General features: G+C 45.6%; 1 protein-coding gene across 3 annotated transcripts in view; it reads left to right on the top strand.

The window, feature by feature from the left end:
- The window catches only part of HPS4 (HPS4 biogenesis of lysosomal organelles complex 3 subunit 2), a 29937-nt gene extending 3800 nt beyond the window's left edge, over positions 1-26137 (top strand). For 2 of the 3 annotated variants that reach the window (XM_012464905.2, XM_064367872.1), the window contains exons 3-14: positions 706-796; positions 2602-2745; positions 6716-6823; positions 7230-7346; positions 9152-9246; positions 11333-11405; positions 13988-14024; positions 14695-14791; positions 15415-16324; positions 21189-21321; positions 21794-21902; positions 24856-26137. In XM_012464905.2, coding sequence (XP_012320328.2) covers positions 706-796; positions 2602-2745; positions 6716-6823; positions 7230-7346; positions 9152-9246; positions 11333-11405; positions 13988-14024; positions 14695-14791; positions 15415-16324; positions 21189-21321; positions 21794-21902; positions 24856-25027 — 2086 coding nt within the window. In that variant the 3' untranslated portion in view covers positions 25028-26137. The remainder of the gene's footprint in view (positions 1-705; positions 797-2601; positions 2746-6715; positions 6824-7229; positions 7347-9151; positions 9247-11332; positions 11406-13987; positions 14025-14694; positions 14792-15414; positions 16325-21188; positions 21322-21793; positions 21903-24855) is intronic. The other variant, XM_012464907.3, reaches the window with a different exon arrangement.

Here is a 26137-nt window from a genome sequence, read left to right as displayed (position 1 = left end):
AAAGAGGGTCATGGAAATTCAGAAGAAAGAGATATCTCTGGGCTGAGGGAATCAGGAGAAGGTTAATGAGGAAGTGTGCTTGAGTGATACTGGGTGAGGTGTGGTGTGGTGTGGTAGAGAGTTCAGTTTCTCTGTAAGTTATCATAGGCCCGTTTTCCCCGTTATGGATTTATGGAGTCACTATTCTGCACTGAAACTGCATGTTTGCTCAGCAAATGTGAAGCACACTGTGGGCCCTTAGTAAATGTTTGTTAAGTGAATGCGTGAGTTCCTAGTAGAAGGGCTATTTCCGGAAATCTTTATGCTCAGCACTTATGAGGAGTCCACCTAATAACATCCCTGACTTAATTTGTTATCAGAGCCTTAAAAGACAGTGTATCAGACCATGTGGTTGTATGGTCAAGGTTTAGTGTTTCAAATAAGAGCAGTCATTGTGGGCGCCTCGTTTTTCCTCTAGCTACTCATGTCTTCTCCGGCAGATGGTCTGACGGCTGGATAGAGGCATATTTTTAGTTTGACTTTCCTGCGTTTACAGAACAGTTTTATCTAATTTGTAGCTACTGGGGTTCTTTCTTCTCTGGGGCCACCTGAAGACTTTCAAACACAGTAATGAGCCCTCCTCAGGCTGGGAAACAGGAAGCTGTGTTTTAAATGCCGTAATTACTGGATGAAAGGAAACATGGCTCCATTCTGTTCTCTTGCCAGGTGGAATTATTTTTTTCTTTACGATGGTTCCAAGGTAAAGGAAGAAGGCGATCCAACACGAGCTGGCATTTGTTATTTTTATCCTTCCCAGGTAAGCCACACAGCATTTTACTGTTCAGTGGGGATCCCAGTGCCTCTAAGTGGTGACTTCTCGCAAGTATAGGGTTTAGATTAGGACAGCTTGGCTAATCCAGACATTGACGTTTCGACTGTCTTATTTTAGTTGTACTATTTCTTGTCGTTCTGGTCTTAAAATTTCCAGGGAGCTCAGGACTTACATCGTCTTTAGCTTTCTATTTCCAGCATGATTTTTGTCTGCCTCCCTCTAGCCCCAATTTTTTGATCAGCTCAGTTTTTAAAAGTTTGTATTCAGGTGGACGTGGTGGCTCACACCTGTAATCCCAACTCTGGGAGACCGAGTTGGGTGGGTCACCTGAGGTCAGGAGTTCAAGACCAGCCTGGCCAGCATGGTGAAACTCTGTCTCTACTAAAAATACAAAAATTAGCCAGGCGTGGTGGTGTGCTCCTGTAATCCCAGCTACTCAGGAGGCTGAGGTAGGAGAATCACTTGAACCTGGGAGGCAGAGTTTGCAGTGAGCAGAGCCCACGCCATTGTACTCAGCCTGGGCAACAAGAGTGAAACTCCATCTAAAAAAAAAAAAAATTTGTATTCAGACATATACAAAAACAGAGAGGCAAGTATCATGAACCCTCATATGCCATCAGTAGCTTCAACAATTATCAATACTTTGCCAATTTTATATGACCTATCTTAACCTCCTCTTCTCTCTTTTTTCTTTTCTTGGAGCAAATTCTGGATGTTGTATCATCTCATCAGTATCAAGCAACACCTCTAACTGAAAAGGGCATTATTTTAAACATTACCACACCTAACAAAAGTTACAGTAATTAGTAACAGTAATTCCTTAATATTACCACGTAATTCCTTAATATTACCTGATACCCAGGCTATATTCAAATTTTGCCTTATTGTCTTGGACGTTACTTATTCTGCTCTTCCTTCCACCCACCCATACTTCCATTTATTTCTCTTTTTCCTAATAAGGATCCCAACAGCATCCACATATTCTATTTGGTTATTTTGTATTTTAAGTCCTTTAAATAACAGTCCTCACTCAGCCACTCATCTTCCCTGCCCAGCCATGCCATTGAATTATTGAAGAAACCAGGTCATCTGTGCAGTAGAGAGTTAGAATGTCCCACACTCTAGATTTGGCTGATTTCTTCCTCATGGTGGTGTCATTGAATGTCTCCTATCCGCTGTATTTCCTTTACGTTAGTAGTAAGATCTAGAGCCTTGGTTAGGTTCAAGCTCAGTTTTCTAGGTAAGGGTGGTGTGTACATTTTCCGTCGCATCACATACTGTCCGGCTGTCCTATGCTTTAGTGAAGGCTAAAGTTGATGAGGAGATTCTGTATATTCCCTCATGTGACTGTGCTCTGACATGGATAGTTGGGGTTAATCTGAGTCACCCTGGCCACTCTGTACAGGGGATTTGAGTAGGAATGAAAGGCTCATGCTTCTTCTCAAGCATATGCCTATGATCCTAGCAACAGAAATACAGTTTTGTGCATTCATCTCCTGTGTTCATGGTAGGTGTTCTCTTAGGGTTCAGTCATCTCAGACAGGGGTTGGCAAACTTTGTAAAGGGCCAGACAGGAAATATTTTAGGCTTTGCAAGGCATGTTAAGGTCTCAATCACATGTTCTTCTTTGTTGTAACCTTTAAAAAGTATAGGAACCATTCTTAGCTTACAGGCCACAGGAAAACAGGCAACAGACTGGATTTGGCTTGCAGACTTTAGTATGCTGTAAGAAATGACACAAGAGTTCAAGAATTTCAGCTTCCTATCTGGAATGTGCTCCTTTCCCACAGACCCTGCTTGACCAACAGGAGCTGCTTTGCGGACAGATTGCTGGAGTTGTCCGCTGTGTCTCTGACATTTCTGACTCCCCTCCTACTCTTGTTCGCCTGAGAAAGCTGAAGTTTGCCATAAAAGTTGATGGAGATTACCTCTGGGTAAGTTGAATGGGGAGAATCAGTGCTGAAGTGTTGCAGTGGTAAGTTTAGAAAGTTATGCTGTCTCTGGGTCTTGAATTTAGAATTATCCCCACCCACCCCCACCTCATCCATGTACTGTGTTTAGTAATCATTCTCGCTTCCTGTGGCACTTTCTGCATGTGCCCATCATAATTGAGTACTCTCCAAAACATTTCTTTCTTTTTTTTTTGAGATGGAGTTTTGCTCATTACCCAGGCTGGAGTGCAATGGCACAATCTCGGCTCACTGCAACCTCTGCCTTCTGGGTTCAGGCAATTCTCCTACCTCAGCCTCCCAAGTAGCTAGGACTACAGGCATGTGCCACCACGCCCAGCTAATTTTCTTGTATTTTTAGTAGAGACGGGGTTTCACCATGTTGACCAGTATGGTCTCGATCTCTTGACCTCGTGATCCACCCGCCTCGGCCTCCCAAAGTGCTGGGATTATAGGCGTGAGCCACCGCGCCCGGCCCTCTCCAAAACATTTCTAACCTGCATGGCACATGGCTGGTTTCTCCCTTCCTTTCAAAGACTTAGGCCACCTTGTGGAAATTCTGTTTACTCTGTGTTGTAAGTAGAGTTTTTATCGTCATCTTTCTCCACACTTACAGGGTAAGTGACCCAGAAAAAACACTGTTAAGTGTTAGATTTCAGAGAACCCATTTAAAAAAAAAAAAGAATATTGCTTGAGTCCAGGAGTTCGATATCAGCCTGAGCAACATAGTAAGACCCTGTCTCTACAAAAAAAAAAAAAAATTAACCAGGTATGGTGACTCATGCCTGTGGTCTTAGCTACTCGGAGGCTCAGGGGAGGATTGCTTGAGTTAGGAGTTTCAGGCTGCAGTGAGCCATGATTGCCATTGCAGTCTAATCTAGGCAACAGAGTGAGACCCTGTCTTAAAAAAAAAAGAGAAGAAAAATCATTCCTTTACATTCTAATAGTAGCATATAATCTAAAGTACTGTTTCTCACGACAACGTTATTTTAAACCTTCCCAAGGTAAAGGGAAGCTTAAGTGTGGGATGCTATATTCAACTTTATAGGTATTATTTCCAACTTTTTTTTTTTTTTTGAGATGGACTCTCGTTCTGTTGCCAGACTGGAGTGCAGTGACGTCATCTCAGCTCACTGCAACCTCTGCCTCCCAAGTTCAAGTAATTATCCTGCCTCAGCCTCCTGAGTAGCTGGGACTACAGGTGCACGTCACCACGCCCAGCTAATTTTTGTATTTTTAGTAGAGACAGGGTTTCACCATGTTAGCCAGGATGGTCTCCGTCTCTTGACCTTGTGATCCAACCACCTTGGCCTCCCAAAGTGCTGGGATTACAGGCGTGAGTCACTACACCCAGCCTATTTTCAACATTTTATTATGACAATTTTCTCAGTTGAATTTTACAGTGAATTCAAGTCTACAATCTCCTCAAGTCTACAATTAGCATTTTGTTATGGTTGTGTTATTACCTAGCTATTCATTCCTTTATCCTCCCGTTAATTCAAATTATTTTTATTTTGTTTGATTGAGACAGTGTCACACTCTGTTGCCCAGACTGGCGTACAGAGGTATGACCTTGGCTCACTGCAACTTCCAAGCGATCCTCCCACCTCAGCCTCCTGAGTTGCTAGGACCACCGGCATACACCACCATGCCCAGCTAATTTTTAAATTTTTTTCCTAGAGGCAGGGTTTCTCCAGGTTGCCCAGGCTGGTCTTGAACTCCTGAGCTCAAGCAATCCTCCTGCCTTGGCCTCCCAAAGTGCTGGGATTACAGGCATGAGACACTGCACCCAGCCCCAAGTTATTTTGTTACAGTTTTCTAAGTAAGTTGCACACATTAGTGTATCTCCACGCAGATACTGTGTCATGCATATTATAAAATAAAATTCAGTGTTTGTTTGTGGTTACATGCTTTACAGGCATTCATCTTTCCACTTAACATTTGTGAAATTCGTTCATGTTGTTGCATCTGTTGATGTTCATTCTATTTTGTTATCAAACAATATTCCGTTATCTGAATATATCACAGTGTGTTTTTCTTTCGATGGACATCTGAACTGCGTCCAGTTGGGGACATAAGGTTAAGTCTTCTAGGAACATTCCTATACAAGTATTTTAGTCAACACGTGTTTTCATTTCTCCTGGGTAAATAGCCAGTCTCCTGGAATTGCTGGGTCATAGAGTAAGTGTATGTTGGATTTTATAGGAAACTGTTAGACTATTCCTACCACCAGTGTGAAAATTCCAGTTACTCCACATTCTCGTCAGCATTGAGATTGGCAGTCTGTTCATTTTAGCCATTCTGGATGTGCAGTGGTATGTCGTTGTGGTTTTAATCTTCACTTCCCTAATGATGAATGATATTGAGGCCTTTTTGTGTGCTTAATGACTACTTGTGTAACTTCCTCTGTGAAGTATCCATTCAAACCCTTGCCCATTTTTTAAATCGGGGTTTTTTTAAAAATTGAGTTTTGTAGTTCTTTTTATAACCTAAATACCAGTTCTTTGTCAGATACATATTTTTAAAATAATTTCTCCCAGTTTGTGGCATGCCTATGAATTTTCTTGGTGTCTTTTGATGAGCAGGAGTTTTCTTTTTAATGAAGTCTAACTTATCAATTTTATCTTTTTATGGTTATTGCTTTCTGTGTCTTGCATAAAAAACCACTGCCTACTCCATTGGAGGAAATAGTCTCCCTTTTTTATTTTTGTAAGAATTTTATAGTTTTGGCTTTTACATTTAGATCTGTAATCCACTTTGGGTTAATATTTGTGAATGGTGTGAGTAGAGGTCAAGGATCTTTTTTTTTTTCCATCTGGATAACCAGTTCTTCCAGCATCATTGCTGAAAACACTTTCCTTTCCCTGTTGGATTCCTTTGGCTCCTTTGCCAAAGATCAGGTGACCATTTAAGTATGGGTCTTTTTCTGGACTCTCTTAGGCTTTTCCACAGATCTGTTTGAAATACCACACTGTCTTGATTTCTGTAAGTCTGGAAACCAGATAGTATAATTCCTCCAACCTTTTTCAAGGTAGCTTTGTCTATTTCAAAGTGGTCCTTTGCATTTCCATTGTAGAATCAGTTTGTCAGTTTCTGAAGAAAAGCTGATGGGATTATGATTGGAATTGCATTCACTCTGTTTATCAATTGGGGAAGAATTGAGCACTTCTTACATGCCAGACTCTTGTAAGCTCTTGGATTACATCTGGGAACAAAGCAAAGATCCGTGTGCTACTGTAGCTTACATTCAGAGGGAATTTATATTTATTTGTTTTCTGTCAGGGTTTATTCGTTTAAATTTCTGATGATTCCCTTAGGACAGATTCCTAGAGGTAGAATTACTACATCAAGTAACAGGAACTTTTTCAGGCTCTTTAAACATATGACCAGATTACCTTCTAACTCAGCAAGTATTTATCTTCTGTAGAACTAAGCACTACGCTCAGCATTTTGGAGATCTATGACTGGGAAGATTGTAGTCAGTTCTGGCTCTTAAAGCACTTCATCCAGCTCGAGAGGCACGAGGGCCATTCATGAAGGAATTTGAGTCCTGTCCATTGTTTGTAATGGAATCCAGATTAAATATCCACTGTCCAAATGACAGTTCTAGCAACACAAGGGTCAGAAAAGAGGTCAGCATTATTGGCTTGAGTTAGCAGAACGGACCTCATGGAGATACCAAAATCTGTTGTGGGCACTGAAGGTTATGAGTAAGCCCTGGGGAAATGAACAGTAAGGAGGACATTTGGGATTGGGCAACATGAGTTGCGGTACAAAACTTACTTGTCCGTGGAGATTAACTTGGCCAGAATGGAGGGTGTGGACTCAGGGACAGTAGAAGATCCATTTGGATGCGCCAGTCACGTCAGGACATGGAGAGTCCTGGATGCCAGGATTCTGGGCTTCGACTTAAAGAAAAGGAAAATGCTTGTCTTCCTGGTTTCTCTCCTTATAGGTGCTGGGCTGTGCTGTGGAGCTCCCTGATGTCAGCTGCAAGCGGTTTCTGGATCAGCTAATTGGATTCTTTAACTTTTACAATGGACCTGTTTCCCTGGCTTATGAGGTATGAGTATGGGGTTGAGGAGTTTTACATTGGGCCTTTCTATAAAAACTGATATTGCCAGCACTTACTCTGGGGTCTGTTATACTTCATATAAACACACTATGTCCAGGGACAAGGTCGGGGGCTCTCAGAGCCCCCTCATGTGCCTTTGTGCCTAGTGGCATAGGTCACATTTATTCCAAATGTTTATCCCCATCTCCTCCCTGGGATGTTTAGGAAGTGCAGGCCCTGCTTGCCACCCTTACCCAGCAGACGCCCTGGATCCATGATGGGGTAGGTTTAAAACAGGTGCTCCTTTCCAGTCAGTTTCCTGTGTGAGGAACAATTTTTGAAGTAGTTGGGACTCTGGCCAAAGAGTCTGTCCCTCAAAATCTCAGATGGTGACCTGAGGCTCTTTCTGTTTTAGAACTGTTCTCAGGAAGAACTCAGCACGGAGTGGGACACCTTCATCGAACAAATTCTGAAAAACACCAATGATCTACATAGGATTTTCAATTCCCTCTGGAACTTGGACAAAGCCAAAGTAACATTTTCATCCTCCTTACTCATTTTATATGTAAGACTAGGGCTTCTGGATACTTTTTTAATATCCCTGAAGTGAACTATATCTGGAAAAGTGAGTAGAATGTCACTTCTCAGGCAGGGCCGTGACACAGCAGGTCACCTCTCAGCCCCATTTCCCTTATCCAGAGAATGGTGTCAGCATACCTGCCTTCTAGAACTGTTTTGATGGTCAAATGAAGCAGCACCTCAAATGACACCAAGTAAATGCTCAGTAAAGGGAATTACTATTTTGCTCGTGCCTCAGAAGTGTTGCACTCAGTAATCTGAAGGCCTTCTCTCTTGATATTCGTATCATGTGATCTAGTTATTCTCAGATTCAGAAATGCCCAGCATGAACATTTCAAAAACAAGGTTGCTGTCTTTGAGAGAGCGTGGTTGGGAACTGTTTTTGTATCTCTGAGCTGCTCCATTTGCAGTTGGCACTCAGTGAAACCTAGGCTGCTTGTGTGGCTGGCCTGACCACCTGTGCCGCCCCATTAAGAGCCCGCTACCTACAGCTGGGCACGGTGGCTCACGCCTATAATCCCAGCACTTTGGGAAACCGAGGCAGGTGGATCATCTGAGGTCAGGAGTTCGAGACCAACCTGGCCAACATGGCAAAACCCCGTCTCTACTAAAAATAGAAAAATTAGCCAGGTGTAGTGGCTCACACCTGTAATCCCAGCCACTTGGGAGGCTGAGGCAGGAGAATCGCTTGAAGCAGGGAGGCGGAGGTTGCAGTGAGCTGAGATCTCACCGTTGCACTCCAGCTTGGGCAACAGAGTGAGCAAGACTCTGTCTCAAAAAAAAAAAAAAAAAAATCCAGCTACCTGAGCCCTGACTCACAGCCCTCTTCTGTGTCTCACTGCCATAGTAAATAGTGTCCCTATAACAGGGGTCTGGCTCTATGACTCAGCCTTCACAGAGCGTGACCCCACCAGACATGGGGAAGGGTTTTCTCTGCTCCAGTCTGGAAAACTTCCTGTAGCTGGCCCTAAAGCTTTATAGAATGGCTGGCTGGGACAGGGCCGTCTTGAGGCTATGAAGAATAAACTTCTTAATGTGTCAGCAGCTCTGGAGACTCCATTAACAGGGAGTTCTAACAGCCGGTGGATACCTGCTAGTTCTAGCTGGCAGGTGGAAATCTGAAGAGGCTGCTGGTTATTGCTGGCTCTTCCTGACCAGGTCCAGATGCTTTTCTTATATTTTTAGGAACTTCTAGGCTATTCCATACAAGGAATGTGGAACTGAGGCATATTCCCTTGAGTGAAAGAGCATGATGTTTTCATTTTATGTGATGGAATAGAGTCACGGAGCCTGGTGAGACATCAGACTACCTGTATCACCATGGGGACTGTGCTTCAGAGGGAAGGTGGAGGATAGGGTAGGTAGGTTTCACCTGGTGTCATGACATGTATTTATAGGATATGCCCTTCTCTTCTGCTGCCATCAGGTCTTAGCATTGTCAGGGTGGATAGTCAGGGTCTCCCAGGCCATCTATTCTGACCCCTTTGAATAGCCATATGCCATATTTGCTGCATCTTCTAGCTTCTGGACAGGCCTCCTTGTTCTAAGAATTTGGTATTTAGTGGTGTCAGCAGTTGTGGGTATAGAGAGGTAGAAGAGTCCCAAGCCATGACACGGCTTTTACTGTGTGACACATTCTCCTTTTCCAGGCTTTGAGCTACACCTTGTCTACTTGTTCTTTACAACCCTCCCCCTTTTCTCCCTTGCTGATTGTAAGCATTGCTGATGGGTGGGCATGATGCCTTTTGCCCTGCACAGGTGGAGCCCCTGTTGTTGCTGAAGGCAGCCCGCATTCTGCAGACCTGCCAGCGCTCACCTCACATTCTTGCTGGCTGCATCCTCTATAAAGGACTGTGAGTAACTCCAGACCCCCTTCCCCCAGCTCCATCCCCCTGCTGCATAACTGACCATCAGCCAACCCCAGATCGTGGTGGGGAGCTCCGTCTCTGGCCATTTCCAAGTGAACTGGTTTGGCAAATATCAAGTAGTTTAGATTTGACTTAGTTTAGAAAGACAGGTATGTACCTGTCTTTGAGCAAAGCTGAGATATTGGAAATAGTTGTATTCAGAAAAGAGTTAAGAATATACAAGGAATTCCTATAATTCTCAATATGGGGCCTGCTGGAATGGTTGTCAGTCTGCAAAATGCTAATGCAGAGTCCATAGTGTTGCCAGCAGCCAGCACTGTAAGTCAAGAGGCATGGAAGGGGCCTGCTGTGGCCCTCCTCCTGCTGCCCAGAGGCTCTGGTGTGCTTGCTTCAGCTCAGCGCTGCAAAGCAGCCTTACAGGCCCTTATCCAGCTGCCTTCCAGTGTCTTGGCTGGGCCTGTGTCTTGGTTGGCTTCTGAGAATTCACTGTACTTCATGTAGTTGGAGGGCCTCTTTGTGAGTCTGAGTGGCCTAAGAGCCACTCCAGGTAATCTCAGGCCTCTCTCTTCATGGCGGGTTTGCTCTCACAGCCCAGGGCAGGCAGGGCCATCATGCTGTGGCCAGAGCTTCCCGAGGAGCAGGCGACTACTGTGCAACTGGAGAAGCACTCAGGCTCTTGCAGGGGCCCTTGGGCCAGACAGGCTGAGCTCTAAATCCTGCCTTCTCTTTTGCCAGTCTGGTGGCCTTGAGCGAGTTACTTAGCCTCAGTTTTCTCTTCTGGGAAATTGACATCCTTTGTGGAGAATGAAATGAGATGACAAATGTGGAAGAACCGAACATAAACCCTGGTGCGCTTTGCACTCTTCTTCCTTGCCCTGTGCTTAATCATGGTGGTTCTGAATCAGCTGGGGGGTGCTTCAGGCTCATCAGTGACATACTCACCAAAGAGAATAGTTTTTTCCCTTTTCTCATTTTGCATTTCTTAAATATATTTATTATTTTTTTCTTTTTTGTAGGGACAAGTTCTTGCTGTGTTGCCCAGGCTGGTCTCAAACACCTGGCTTCAAGCAGTCCTCAGCTTCCCAAAATGATTGGATTGTAGGCATGAGCCACTGCACTGTATTTAAATTATACAGCTAATAAATGAACACATTTTCACCGTAGACAAATCAACCAATAGAGGAACACACAGCACAATTTAAAAGCCCCCCTTCTTTCTTCCTTTTTTTTTTTTTTTTTTTGAGACACAGTCTTTCTCTGTTGCCCAGGCTATAATGCAGTGGCATAAACACAGCTTACTACAGCCTTGACCTCTTGGATTCGAGTGATCCTCCCACCTCAGCCTCCCATGCAGCTGGGACAACGACCACATGCTACCACGCTTGGTTAATTTTTTGATTTTTTTTTTTTTTTGTAGAGATGGGGTTGCACTGCGTTGCTCACAGAGGTCTCAAGCGCCTGAGCTCAAGTTCTTCTCCCACCTCAGCCTCCTAAAGTGCTGGGATTACAGGAGTGAGCCACTGTGCTCTCTCCCTCTTAACCTTTCCTCACCATTGGCAGTTTGCTGGGCATCTTGCTCTTTCTGTGTGTTTTTGCCCACTGGGATATATATGCATATATTGATTTTGTTTATTTTTGCTGTCTCCTTAAATAGGATCACATGGTTTCTCAACTTAATGCTTACAGTGAAGATTTCTTTACCAGTTCATATTGGTGCAGCACATTCTTACGAGGCCTGCACACTTTTTGGTATTCTGGCTGTGTTATGCTTGAACTACTCTCTTGTTGAACATTTTGGCTGTTGACTCATTTTTTAATTGTTTTTAACCATTTTCCCTGTAATGAATATTCTAATGCATACATCTTGGTACAAGCTGAATCAAAGGGTTTAGATATTTTAAATATTGTTAGGAACTGCCAGAGCGCCCTCTGTAAGGGTTTTACTAATGAAACTCCCACCAGCCATGTCCCCAGGATCCTCATCAACACGTACTGTTAGGCACCTGTACAATTCATAGTGTTTTGGTGTATTTCTTCTCACAGTGTTCTTGTTCTGTGTGTGACCTCCTAGGATTGTCAGCACCCAGCTCCCGCCGTCCCTCACCGCCAAGGTCCTGCTTCACAGAACAGCACCTCAGGAGCAGGTATTGTAAAGTCCACCTGCCTGGCTGGACGGCCTCCCCCAGAGCGACCGTCAGTGAACCTTAGGCTGGAGGGATCAGGAGCAGAGGCCATGGAACAGGTGTTTTACTTGGTCTTGTCAGGACCCCAAGTCCTCCAGTGGCATTCTCAAGAGTGAAGCCATTGGCGAGGCTGAAAGAAAATGTTTTCTTCCATGAGCTAGGCTTGGTTAGTTGCTTTTTCTTCAAACCAAGTAAATCTGTGAGAATTCAACTTCCCATGAGAATTTGTTATCTCTTTCTGTCAAAGATAGGATATTAGACTTTTCAGAGACAGACTGTAAAGGATGTGTCTTTAGAAAGATTTAGGGAGCCAGGCACGGTGGCTCACGCCTGTAATCCCAGCACTTTGGGAGGCTGAGGCAGGTGGATCACTTGACGTCAGGAGTTCAAGACCAGCGTGGCCAGTGTGATGAAACCCCATCTCTATTGAAAATACAAAAATTAGCCAGGCTTGGTGGTGGGCGTCTGTAATCCTATGTACTCAGGAGGCTGAGGCAGGAGAATCACTTGAACCTAGGAGGTGGCGGTTGAAGTAAGCCAAGATCGCGCCACCGCGCTTCGGCCTGGGCAACAAGAGTGAGACTCCGTCTCAACAAAACAAAACAAACAAACAAAAAAAACCTCTTCTCTTTTAAAATACTTTCATTTTATATTTATTTGTTTTAATATTGAAAAAGTCATGGATGCTCATTGAGAATAAAATTGCCTGTCATTGACCTGTACAGGGATAACCACTGGATCTGGCGTATTTTCTTCCAGTCCTTTTTTTCTTTTGTGTATGAAGCTGTGGCCTCCAGTGTATTATGAGGCTCTCTTTTTACACTTATTAGATGAGCAGGCGTGTAAAATGCCGGTGGGGCTCTATTCAGCCTCCTCATCCACTGTTGCTGTAGATGTCAGTTTGGGCAGCCCTTCTGGGAAACAGTTTGATAAGATAGCATTAAGGATGCCCTTTATTTTTTCCTAATAATTTGATTTCTAGGAATGTATCTTAAGGAAATAATCTAACTGCTGAAAAAGACTTATACTCAAAAGTTGATCACAACAAGCTTTATGAAAGTGAAAAATCAGACAAAACTTGAACGCTAAAGGCAGGAGTTGGCAAACTATGGCCTGTGGTCCACCTGCTTACAAATAAAGTTTTCTTTGGCTGCTTTTGAGCTCTAACAGCAGAGCTGAGTAGGTGGGACAGAGACCACATGTCGTGCAAAGCCAAAAATATTTACTGTCTTGTCTTCTACACAGAAAGTTTACTAATTACTGGTCTAAGGTAGTTAAATGATTAATTTACTCATATCACTTAAACCTTCATACAATTTTAATTTGCCATTTAAAATGGCCAACTTTTTTTTTTTTTTTTTTTTTGAGATGGAGTCTCACTCTGCTACCCAGGCTGGAGTGCTGTGGCAGGATCTCAGATCACTGCATCCTCTGCCTCCCAGGTTCAAGCAGTTCTCCTGTCTCAGCCTCCCGAGTAGCTGGGACCACAGGCATATGCTACCATGCTGGCCTAATTTTTGTATTTTTAGTAGAGATGGAGTTTCACTGTGTTGGTCAGGCTGATCTTGAACTCCTGACCTCAAATGATCCACCCACCTTGGCCTCCCAAAGTACTGGGTTTACAGGTGTGAGCCACCTCGCCCAGCCCCAAAGATGTTTTAATGTCAGGAATTGCATGTTACTGTTTTAAGAAGAAATACAGTAAAAAGGAATTTTATATAGTGTGGTTTCAAAAGTATAAAAAATACATAGGCTTAAGGAAAAAAATACCCAATATTAATAGTACTAGCTTGAGGGTGAGGAATTGTATGTGATTTTTTTTTTCAATGCTTTGTCTACAATAAACTAAGGTTAGGTTTAGTATTCTAAAACCTGATTTTTAAAAAAATCAAAAAAGAACACTGTGTCATTCTAAGATTGAAGGTTATTTTGGCTAGAAGAGCAGTTCTTATTTGGTTTTTGTTTTGTTTTGGTGGGTTCTTTTGGAACCCTCAGATTGAGATGAGAGATGTTTTCATTTTTGAGAAAATTATCAGGTTTCAGGCCTTGATTGTGAACCAGAACAAACGAGAGATCTGGTATCACATTTTGTTTAGGTCAGATCCTTCCTAGTGAGAGTCAGAGTACTTTGACATTTTTATTATAATGAAATTGATGTGAATTCTACATCAGGGGCTGTGGCAGATGTGACTGTATTCTAGAATATGAGTTCCCCAAAGGTGTAAAAGAGAACAGGAATCCTCAATTTTATTCCCAGAAGGGAGAGACTGAGAAAATCAGAATGTAGAGTGTGACGTGCGTTTGGGTGGAGCTGCTGCCTTGCAGCCTGTGTGGGCACAGGTTCTTGCCTCATCCCAGCCATAGTGGGAGCCAGCAGCTTGGGGGAGCTTCTGTTCCATCTGCTTAGCTCTTAGCATGTGGTTGGGACAAGCTTTCTGGGCCTGGCTAAGTTTTATGAACAGATGGCACAGCAAATTCCTGATGGTTAGGTCAAGAGGAGAATGTGGTGCCCAGCGCCAACTTCTGTGTGTGTTTGTTTTCAGAGACTCCCTACAGGAGGGGATGCCCTGCAGGAACATGGTAAGTGGTGAGGTGCCTGGCTGCCTCTTGAGTAGGGTGGTCTTTTATGCCACCTATCCCTGTACAAGTTATGTGAAGGGCCCAGCCGTCTACATGTTTATTTTCTCTGCTCATAAGATTAGGAAAAGGAATGTAATAGAGCTTCAGGAATCGAGTTACCCATCCAAACCCTAATTGTAACGCTATGATTTTAGGCATGCCTGTCAAATCCCTGCTTTCAGATCCATCTTAACTTCATATTGTGAGACTGCTCAGTCAACTGCCAGGGTATTGTGACGGGGAGAGGTTAAGATGACAGCGACTGCCAGAAAGACCTTTCGCAGGATGTGGACGCACCCTCAAGGAGAGCTGAATTTTGATTTATTCTGAAGCCTAAGTTGGAGCAGATCCCTTTCTTAGCTTATATCTTCTTTTAAAAGTGCTTTCCAACCTTTCTCTACCGAGCATCTTCCTTCTCCACAGCAGGAAGTCATGTTGCCTGCAGAGACTCTTCTTATCGGGCCCAGGAGTTCAAGCTGCAGTTTGGCAACTCTTGTCCTGGGCTGAGATATTCACAGCACCCTTCTCCAAGCAGGAGTGTGGGTTGGATGTATCACCCGAGAGCAGTTATTGCCCCTCTGCCCTCTCTGGTTTGGGGGAAAGCCCTGTTCATGTTGCTTTGCAATTCTAGGAGCAGCATTACCCCCAAATGTCCAGATTATCCCTGTTTTTGTGACCAAAGAGGAAGCCATTATTCTCCATGAGTTCCCGGTGGAAGAGATGACAAGGTAAGGGAGTGCACAGAGGGTTAACCTTACACCACGCCTGAGGGGCCCCATCATGTGACTGGTTAAAACAAACCTCTGAAACATTCCATCCTTCCTTAATTTCATCTCCCCCATGCCCTGTCTTGTAAGAGAGCATCTGGGTTTTGAATTCATTAAGAAACAGAGTGGCATAGTGAGATGGCATTGGGTTTCACATCTTACATCTCTTACTTACCAGCTATGGGACCTTGGGCAAGCCCATTCCCTGCCTGAGCCTCAGTTTTTTCATCTGAAAAGTAGACACGGTATTATCTCTTTCATGAGTTCATTGTGACACTTGAAAATAGTATATGTACAGCACCTAGTATAGGGCCTGATACACAGGAGACCTTCCAAATGTGGGTCACTCTTATTCAGTGGGCTCTGCCGTTTTCAGTGGGTGAGCCTGGTGTCACTACGTGAAGCCCTGAGGACCAGATGTTGCTGTATTTTTGCTCCTGTGATTTAACTCTGGTGGCCTGTTAGTCTCTGTGCCTCAGGCCCCACCTTGTCACTGACACCTGTGCTTTAGTCCCTGCTATGGAAGGGCATTTGCCCTGTGATCTGCCGATGTGCCCCTTCCTCACATCTCTCTTGTTTGCCAGGTCTCCAGCATCTCCAGCAGGACTCCGGGATGGTTCAGCCCAGCACCATCCAAAGGGTGGGAGCACATCTGCCCTGCAGGAAGATGCTACTGGCCATGTAGAATCCATGGCCTGGACCAGCCCAGAGCCTACATCTCCTGACGAAGCTGGTCCAGGTGGCAGGAGGCAGAACGGATGCTTGCCTGGCCATGGTTTGGAGAGCATCAGGCCCGCAGGACCGCACAGCACAGCCAGGCGCGAGGTTCTTGGCCTCAGCTGCTCCCTGGGGAAGGAGCTGGTCTTTCTCCAAGGGGAACTCGACTTGTCTGAAATCCACATTCCAGAGGCTCAGGAAGTGGGAATGTACCCAGGTCATTTCGCCTTCCCACATGTACATGTCCCAGATGGCAGTGCTCCTTACTACAAGGCATCGCTCAGCGCCTCCAGCAACCTGGAACCCATGCCGCCTGAGGACACAGCTGTCAGCAGCATGCACTCTCCCTCCGCTCCTGAGATGCTCACCCAGCATGGAGCCCAAGAGCAATTCAAAGACCATCCTGGCCACAGCAATCACGCCCCCATTCCCAGAGCAGACCTCCTCCCCAGAAGGACCTGCAAACCCTTGTCATTGCCTCGCTTAGATCCAGGGCAGAGAGAAAACAAGCTTTCCACGGGGGAACAAGGCATGGATCAGTATGTTGCTGAGGTCTGTGAAAGCCACACAGCCCCTGGTCTGGAATGTAGTTCAGGCTTAGCAGACTGTCAGGGTGCTGGCCCCTCTGCAGATGAAATCAACTCCAGGCTGACCCCAGCAGAGTCCTGCATGGGGCTCGTGAGGATGAACCTCTATACTCACTCTGTGAAAGGGCTGGTGCTGTCCCTGCTGGCCGAGGAGCCACTGCTGGGAGATAGCGCAGCCATAGAGGCAGTGGTGAGTGTCCACAGACCTTCCCCTGCCCCTCTATGGCCTCTGCTCATCTCCTGTGCTTCTCTCCTACCAGTGTGCTGATACCCAGGGAAAGAGATAAAGGCTCAGCCCTCAGCTCTGTGACCCTGGGCGAAACATTCTTGTTTAGGCGATGGGGGTAGTACCTGCCTCCTTGGGTTTTTGTAGCGGGTAAGAGTGAGTCAAGTGCATAGAACTGGTGGTGCATTGGCATCCAACAAGTGTTGGCTCACTCCTTCTAGTTTTGCAGAGCTCAGGCCTTGGAGGAAGGGAAGGCCTGAGATGGAATTCTGGCTCTTGTCCTCTAGTTGTGTGAACTTGCCCACAAGCCTTCATCCCCCTGAGCCACTGATAACTCCTCAGTCATATAGGGATGGTGCTAGACCCTCCTGTTCCCGATGCAGTGAGATAATGCAGGCAAAGACAGCACACACAGATGCACGGTCACTGTTGTGCCGCCCCTGCTCATGACCTCATTTCCTAGCCTGGGCAGCTCTAGATTCCGTGTCGTCTGGGAACTCCTCTGCAGTGTCACAGCCTGGGTTGGGAGTTCCCCGGAAACCCTGTGTTTCCCTCCATAGCCTCAGCATCGTACCTGGTCTGAAGTGCCTTCCTAGAAGGCTGGGATGTTTGACATCCTAACTGGTGCTGGAGGGCTCTTAAACCATTCCAGCCCCTTCCCCGCTTAGAGGCTTAGAGTGGTACACTGACCTTCTGCAGGGCCCACGCTGGAGATTCAGTTGCTATAGTAACAGCCTTGCTTTAGTAGGCAGGGAAAGTGGTAGCAGCAAGAACAGCAGGTTGAAATTGCTGCAGGGCAAATGGTGTCTTGGGGCTTTCCCTTGTTTTTATTCTTAAACGTATATTATTCTAAGCTGAATTTGCTAGCATGCAGGGCTTGTGACCCTCCATAAATGAGCTAGTCACCTTGGAGCACAGAAGAAGAGATAAGACTGCAGAGCAGCTTCCTTGGCACAGAGCTCCTAGCAAGAGACTGCTCTCTGGAGCTGTCAGGCTTTTCTGTCCCCTTTCCACAGACCCCAGATCACCAAGTTACGGCTGGTTGGCTTCCTGTATCTCCATTCACCATAGCTGTGAGTGACTCTGTCCACCTCCTTCTTAGAACAACTCAGGGAGTTCTGGTTGCAGTGTTACATGCCTCATCTCCCTGCCGATGTCTTGGTGTTCATGGTCTATTCTGCACAGCGTCAAACCTTAGAAATGTCATTTTGAAGGGCCCAGTGTTTTTGAATGCCATAAAGTGGATATAATACCTTTCTTTTTACCTTCCCCACAAAAAGGAAAAAGTAGCACAGGCTGCTCTTTGAGGAGATGTATTCTGCACTAACAACATTGCATCTCTTATTCTGCACTAAAATACTTTGCATCTCTTATTTTAGCCAAGCCTTAGAACAGTTCTGGGAGGTAGGCATTGCAACCCCTATTTTACCAGTAAGAAGACAGCCTCATTGAGATGAAAAGACCTCATGCAAGTGGCAGGTTCAGAATTCTTGCTTGTTTCTGGTTCCCTCATCCCAGCCTCTCTGTTCCCCCACTGCCCTGCCCTTGCTGTGGTACCTGGGAGGATGAAGAAAGGGGGTCAGTGTCCTGCCTCCTACGGCTCTTGATCTATGGCCGTATCCCCTACTTTGTCAGGGTCCATCCATGCCGTTGTGACATCAGCCTCTGTGGGCTTCCGTGGGAAGCAGAGTTTGGTGCTGGCTAGGCCCTAGGAAATAGACTGCAGTTTTATGGAAGAAGAAAAGCTAATCATTTCTAAAGAGAGTAGAGAGTGACTAACTTTGATTAGCCCAGTGGTTTGAGAATGGGTTTGTTAATCAGACCCAAAGGATTTCTCTCTTATAATCGGGAGAGATGTTTGATTGCCTTTCTGTTCCAGGCTAGCCTTAAAAATTCTTGACCTGATTTCCCTGCAGCCCCTCTGCTACTGTCTAGAAAAACCAAATGGTGGAAGGAGCCTTGGGTGGAGCAGCCAGGAGAGTCGGGGTTGGGGCTGGAATTCTTTCAGAGGAAACGGAATAGGCTCACACCAGGGGGCAGCATAGAGCTATGATAGTCCATTACCCAAAACCCAAAATAATCTCATTGACCTTCAGAGACAGTGAGCAAATTAATTATTTATCAGTACAATAGGACATTGAGCTTCTGTGTACAGCAGAAGAGGCTTGAAGTTAGCGTGATAGTGTTGCCATAAAACATTTTATGAAAAAGCTCCTTCCCCCAACTAGGAAACTGGTACCTCTAAGTGAACACATGTTCCACGCAGTGCTCCTTCTACACACTGTGTCACACACTGACATTGGTGCCATTTGCTTTCATGTGCACTGGAAGTCAGAGGACCCAGGAATTAGCCTCAGCTCTGTGTCCCTGGGGATCACATTATGTAGCAGTATATATCGGGGGCTGGCAAACGTTTTATGTAAAGGACCAGAAAGCAAATATTTTCAGCTTTGCACAACTTTCCAGCTCTGCTGTTTTAGTACAGAAACAGCCATAGACAGTATATAAATAAATGGTATGGCTATATTCCAGTAATTATTTATGGACATGGAATTGGAACTTTATGTGATTTGTACATGTTACAATATTATTCTTTTGACTTTTTTCCCCAACCATGTAAAAGATATAAAAACCATTCTTAGGCCTCAGGCTGTACAAAGACAGGCAACAGGCTGGATTTTGTTTATAAGCTAGAGTTTGCTGACCCCTGGTATATGTGAAAGCATTTGGTTATCAGTAAAAAATTATCCACATGTCATCTGACAAGCATCTTGTGATGGTGTTTCTACGGTTAAGTGATCCTATCTTGAGTGCAAGTTAGGCAGAATATTCTGGAAGCAGAGCTCAATGCCTGTGGGGAAACAGGTTTTGGCATGGCGCAATCTCTGTTCCTATTGTTTCTTCCTCTGGACACCAGCTCGGCATGGAAGGGATGACTGTTAGTAGGCTCTTGAGGTTCAAAAATTTTCTGTGAGGCTGTGGCTTGGCTTCATGGTGAATGCTTATGTGTGCCCATGCACGTGTCGCTGTATGCACACACACACACATCTGTTCAAATAAGAGGTTCCATGCTAAACTCAGTGTTGGTCAGGCTCTCTCAGGGATCTGAACATGAGATATTATGCTTGTCTTTCCTGAGCACATATCTTTTTACTTAACTCTGCACCCTTGATTTAAACCAAATAGCTCATAAGTTGGCAGTGCTTGGCATTGGATGTGTTCATTTATTCATTATTTTAGTGGATTCATTTATTGAGCACCTACTAGGAGTCAGGCACTCTACTAAGCACTGAGGATACAAAAGTGAGTGCATAGAAAATAACTTTGTATGTCACACCTATGGACTTGAAATATCATTTCTGAGACATTCATACAGGAAAACTGATTTAACACCAGTATACTCCCAAAATAACATGTGAGCTCCGTGACATTTACTTCAGAAGCATTCTGTTTGCATCTCTGTACTTCCATGTGCACACACTTTTCTTACATAGCTTTTGAAAAATAGTCCACAAATTTTCTGTAATCTCTAAAGAGATACCATTTCTTTTATATGGTTGTTTTCATTTCCTTGACTCTGTAAAAAGGCTCTGCCTCAGGGTAGCACTTTAGAGTTTACAAAGGACTTTTGGATGTGTTATTTCATTTAAGTCACTCAGTAGTCCTGTACTGTTCCCATTTTGCAGATGAACAGAAAAACGAGGCACAGAAAATTTGGTAACTTGCTCCTGGTCATTTGACTAAAAAGAGGCTGAACTTGAGATGTTTTTGCCTGGGAACTGCAAATGCTTGGGGACAGTGGCCTTCTTTGTTGTGGCAGAAGCAGGCCCAGGAAACCCCGTTTCAGACCAGGCCTATTACAATGGGCCTGACATACTGTGTCAAGCCCTCAGTGAAGCTTGAAGAATGCCACACAACCACTGAATAATTCTATGATGGAATATTTAAAGATGAGAAAAGCAGTTCATGCTATGTTGTTAAGTTAAAAAACTACTATCAGTCGTTATTATGATTTGATCTTTTTATTTTCCAAAAAAAAATGTTACACGAAACACTAGAGTCCAATGTTTTCAATTATACTTAAACTTTATCTCCTTGGAGGTTTGTGAAAATACAGGTGCTTGAACCTCCCTCCTTGACAGCTATTCTCAACGGTATTCCTCCTCTGAACCATCAAGTGCAGAAAGCTGTTTGACACTTCTCAGTCCTTCCAAGAAAGGACCATGCTAGATGTAGCAGAGAGAAGTTACCATGTGACATCCAGTGGGGGACTTCTCACCCAGGGCCAGTGAGAAACACAAGGGGATGGTCCCAGGCTGTTTGTACTGTTAGATCGTGCAGCCTGGGTAGGAAAGCCACAGTTAAAATAAGATACACCACAGTGGTAACAGTGGCTATTACTGGATGGTGAGATGATGGGTGATTTTTCTTGTTTATTTTTTTGCTCATCTCTTTTCTAAATCTACAAAATAATCATTAATTTTAAAACATTAGAACATAAGGGTGAAAGAAACAGAAATGTTGGTGAGAGTCCATTTTACTGGATCAAGTTGGCAGTAAGATACTCCTTTTTTTGTTTTTTTGAGAAAGAGTGTCACTGTGTCACCCAGGCTGGAGTGCGGTGGTTCAATCTCGGCTCACTGCAGCCTTGAACTCCTGGCTCAAGTGATCCTCCCGCCTCAGCCTGGCAAAGCACTGGGATTACAGGTGTGAGTCACCAGGTCTGGCTGTAGGATGATTTTTAACTAAGTCTGTGGTTAAGTAGCCCTCAGAAGGTTTGCTGAGGTCAGCCCTACAAGCCCGTGACCCTCTCCCGGCTCCTTTGCAGTACCACAGCAGCCTGGCATCGCTGAACGGGCTGGAAGTCCACCTGAAAGAGACACTACCCAGGGATGAGGCAGCCTCCACGAGCAGCACCTACAACTTCACACATTACGACCGCATTCAGAGCGTGCTGATGGGTAAGAAGCGGGCAAGGGGCTAGGGGTGACGGGGATGCCAGATTCTAGAGACGGGGGGAGGTGAGAACTCGAGCCCCAGCGTCGCGATGACACCGCTGTGCACAGAGTTGTCTGACCTACATTTACGGCTCTCCTCACTGGAGCCCACTCCCACTGAGTGTGGGGCTCACCAGGAAGAGGCTTCTCTGCTCATGGGTCTGTTTTTGGTGCTTCCCAGTGTTCTGAGAGAAGTTCATGTTCACGTATCTGTGATAGATTTGTCTCCAAATGTTGAGATCTGCATGCAGAAACCGGGTGCTGCATCGCATGGCAGCGGCAACAGACGCCCAAATCCCCAGGCCTTTGTGTCCTGGGCAGCCACATGGCCTTGAGCCATCCATGCTCAGCCCTCGTATTCAGCACCAGGCTTCATGGGGTGGGAGGGCAGAAGGCCACTGTCTGCTCTTCACAACTCTGTGTCCTCTTCTGGAAGCAAACGTGCCACAGGTGGCCACCCCGCAAGATCGCCGCTTCCTCCAGGCTGTCAGCCTGATGCATAGCGAGTTTGCCCAGCTGCCCACGCTTTATGAAATGACCATCAGGTGAGCCTCCCTGAGTCACTCCCCCACCTGCTTTCCAGGGTCCTGCTCACGGGAACCACCTGCTGGGCCCAGGCAGTGCCTTATTCCTAAGTAGATGAAGAACATTCTAGTTACTCTCCTTAAGACCTTCCTTTGTCTGCTCCTGTTGCTGCCATTGTCCACTGTTGTGCAGTCGTGTGCCGTGGACTTTCTGGTTCCTTTCCTCCTTTAGACAGTTGGGACCCAACAGTGAAGGAACCTGAGGTCCTCGCCATCATGGAGCTACATCCATTACCAGGGGGCTCCCATCTCCTTGCCAGAAACAGTGTTAAAATAATATTGTTGTCTTTCTAATTAAAAAGGAATATGGCAGGGCACTGTGGCTCATACCTGTAGTCCCAGCACTTTGGGAGGTGGGTGAGTCACCTGAGATCAGGAGTTTGAGACCAGCCTGGCCAACCTGGTGAAACCCTGTCTCTACTAAAAATACAAAAAATTAGCTGGGCATGGTGGCGAGTGCCTGTAATCCCAGCTACCTGGGAGGCTGAGGCAGGAGAATCACTCGAACCCAGGAGGTGGAAGTTACAGTGAGCCAAGATCATACCATTGCACTCCAGCCTGGGTAACAGAGTGAAACTGTGTCTCAAAAAAAAAAAAAAAAAAGTAATACATGCTGATTATACAGTCATGCAGAACACTTGGAAATCTGTCAAGTAAAACATTTTCCTCTCTCCCCCCACCCCATCACGCACCAAGAAATAACCACATTTTACAGTTCAGTGTATGTTGCTCCAGGTTTTATTGGTTTTTGGCTTTTATTTTTTGCACATATAAATTAATTGTATTTTTATTTTAATTAAGTCTTCTAGAAAACAGGATCTTACTAATGTACAATTTTGCAGTTGCCTTTTTTCACATTATTGCATAGCTTGAACACCTCCATGCCGGGAGAAATATAGATCTGTTAAAGATTATTGTGATTTACATTATTTAACCAACCAAATTTGTTTTTTTCTCTCTACCTGCTTCTCCTGTGAAACCAGAAAGGGAGTTTGGGCTTTAGAGATCACTTTATAAAAGCCGTAGGAGACTGGGACCTGAGAATTTGGTGACAACTGATAACAGGAAATAAAGCGAGTTAGCAGGTCAAGGGCGGTGCTGGCCATGTGTGTGTTGGTCCTATAGCCCTTGGAGCCATCTGGTCAAGGGCGTTTTTTAATCCTCACTTAACAGATGAGGAAATTGAAGTACAAATAGGAGAAGCAGCTTGTCCAGGCGTATAGTCTTCTTAAGTGGTAGGGCCAGGATTTGAAGCATTTTCTCCAGCTGTTAAGTGCATGCATGACCTTTCCACACACGTTTCAGTGTCGGGGCAGTGTGGTCCAGTGCGAGGAGCGTGGGTGCTGGACTCACAGGGAGCCTGGGCGGGTGATTAGGATGGTTCCGATGCCCCGTCACCCGCCACACTTGGGCTCCAGGTGTTCCTGCTGCCTGCCACCATCTCCAGCCAGTATTTCCATAGATCTTCCTGTCAGAAATGTGTCTTCTCTGGCTTTAATTCACGGCTGCCCCAGGCTAGCAACCCAGAGGTGATTTGCATCTACAGTCACTGGTTTGGGAACTGGCTCTGTTGGGGGTGTGTGTGTCTGTTTTGTGGGAGGTGGAAACAAGTAAAATGTCAGCATCTGCTCCACCAACCACCTTGTGGCCCTGCAGTATGTCACCTTCCTTGGAGCTGAGAGGGGTTTGGTGTTGAGATACATAGCTCAAGGCATTTGTTGAGAGATTGTTTTAATAATAGTAATAGAAACAACGGCTACCATTTCTTAACCACTCACCATGTGCTAAGCACTCATTTAATCTCATTCTTTAAAAAAAACAAACTTCACTGAGGTCACATACAGTTGCAATATCCATTGTACAGATGAAAAAGCTGGGACTCAGAAATGTTGAGTAACAGCCCAGGACACACACCAGGAAGTAATGGGCCTGGGAGTAGCACCTGAGCGTGCGTGACTCCAGATCCGTGCTCATAACCACTTGGCCGCGGAGCCCTCCCGCAGGCCTGTGAGAAGAGCTCGTCCTGCCAGGCCAGTGGGTGCAGGAGATGTGGAAGTTTGGAAGAGGGTGGGATTTTCCTCCCTCCTTACAGGGAAGGAGAGATTTGGGTGAGGGGAGCCTTAGCAGTCCTTCACTCCACCCTTTCTCATTAGATTTGGGGGAAACTGAGACCCATAGGAAATAGAAAAAGGGGAGCCTTACCTTACTCCATCCTTTCTCACTAGATTTGGGGAAACGGAGGCCATAGGAAATAGAAACCAGGGGGTTTACCTGGACCTGGAGTTGGCTCCTCCCAGGTGGCTCCTCCTCTATGTCATGCCCTTCTCCCTCCTTCTGTGTGTCCAGAGGCTTCCTGTCACTTTGTGTCACATCCCACTCCATCCCTCTACTCCCCCGCAGTCCAGCTGCCCCCAGTGTGGAGAGCAGACTAGACTTCTTTCTTGGACACTGCCATTGCCTTGTCACAGAGACAGTGCAGCCCCAGTTACTCACTCAGAGCCTCAGGCTCCTTGTCTGCGAAATGGGACCATACCACCAGTGCAGAGCTTATGTGAAGGGCAAAGCAGAGACCGTATGCAGAGCGCATGCATAGCTGCCAGTATATCAAAAAAGCCAGCACTCCACAGTTCCTTATGCAGTACTTACAACCTCAGGCTCTGTGGCTGCCACCACCATGGATGGTCCCGCCATGGACTCTTCTGGCATCTAGTGAGTTGAAAGGAAGGAAAGACAGTATTGGCACTGAAGACTGAAACTCAGCTGAATAAATAGAATCCCATGCCATGACAGCTGCACACACCACATTGGGCATCCTGGGGCTGCTGTGACAGGAACCTTACTGAGGTCTCTGTGTAGTCTCTGTGAGATCAGCACCAGCAGCGTCAGATCGTTGTCTCCTTTCTTCCACCAACAGAAACGCCTCCACGGCTGTGTATGCCTGTTGCAACCCTGTCCAGGAGACATATTTCCAGCCGTTGGCACCTGCAGCACGGAGCTCCGGCTTCCCAAACCCTCAGGATGGTGCCTTCAGCCTCTCCGGCAAAGCCAAGCAGAAGCTGCTGAAGCACGGGGTGAACTTGCTGTGAACTGCGCCTAGGAGGCGACTGTGAAGGAGAAACCAGCAAAGGAGGCTCTGCCTCTTTTAATCAGAAAGGCCTCTCTATCTGATTTTTCTTGAAAACATTCCCTTTTTTAGCATCATAATGATATTTGAGTTTTTGTTACTCCTTTTGCAGATTAGGGTGTGTTTTGGGGGCTGGGGTTCTTCAGGTCAGCAGAGTTCACGCACTTGATAAAGAACTTGATTACATCGGTGGTGTTGGGAACAGGACAGGGGCTTGGCTCGCTCTCTGCAATACTGAGCCTGAGGTATTGCATATCTCCTGCTGCTGTTCCATCCTGGCTTAAACTGGTGCCATAAGATTCCAGGTTGGCATTTTTTCTAGAAGCTGATCGTCCCTAGCCCAGAGTGTGTATTCAACCTCAACACCAGGTGGGTGGTGGGCGGTGTGACTGCACGGCGGGGAGCCGGATCTGTGAGCAGGCAGACTCCACGCCCACACCGCAGGTAGGCTTCTCCACCGTGGTCCTGCCAGGAGGTCCAGTCGTTCCTGCAAGGAGGCTGCAGCACACGGAGACCACCTGGTTGAAATCTGTTGATATACTACTGAGATCTAAGGGAGTCGTCTTTGGACCCACACTGGGGGCAAGCCTTAATAATGGGAAAGGGAGTTTGGGCTTTTGAGATTCCTTTCTAGAAGCCCTGGGGGCTGAGCCTGAGAATTCAGTGACAACAGGACCAACCTATGTTGCCTTTGACGGCAAGTGGGCTGTGCAGCTGGTTCCTCTTGAGCGAGTGTCTCTAAATAGGAATTTACAAGATGTTGGGGGCAGAAGCAGAACTGTGCTTTTCGGTGGTGGCTGCAGGTGATATTTGTGTGTTCTCAGACTTGTGTGGTACTTAAAACCTCAGTTCTATTACATTATAGTCAGACATTTTTTTGACAAATATAAGATCGCAGGATGAAAATATTTGTCAAAACCTTAATGTTTACTGGAAGTACTTGAGATTCCATCTGAAAGTCGTATTGTTAATAATTTCATGTCAGTGAGCTGATAGCTGATGTTTATGATATGGTGTCTTTTTCTTGAAACAAGTTTCCAACGGCTAAAAATAAAATAGCCAGAAAACGCTA

The sequence above is a fragment of the Aotus nancymaae genome, unplaced genomic scaffold (genome assembly GCF_030222135.1).
Source record: "Aotus nancymaae isolate 86718 unplaced genomic scaffold, 86718_ANA_hifiasm-v0.15.2.pri h1tg000076l, whole genome shotgun sequence".
Classification (NCBI taxonomy): domain Eukaryota; kingdom Metazoa; phylum Chordata; class Mammalia; order Primates; family Aotidae; genus Aotus; species Aotus nancymaae.
This window is presented reverse-complemented; position numbering and strand designations above follow the sequence as displayed.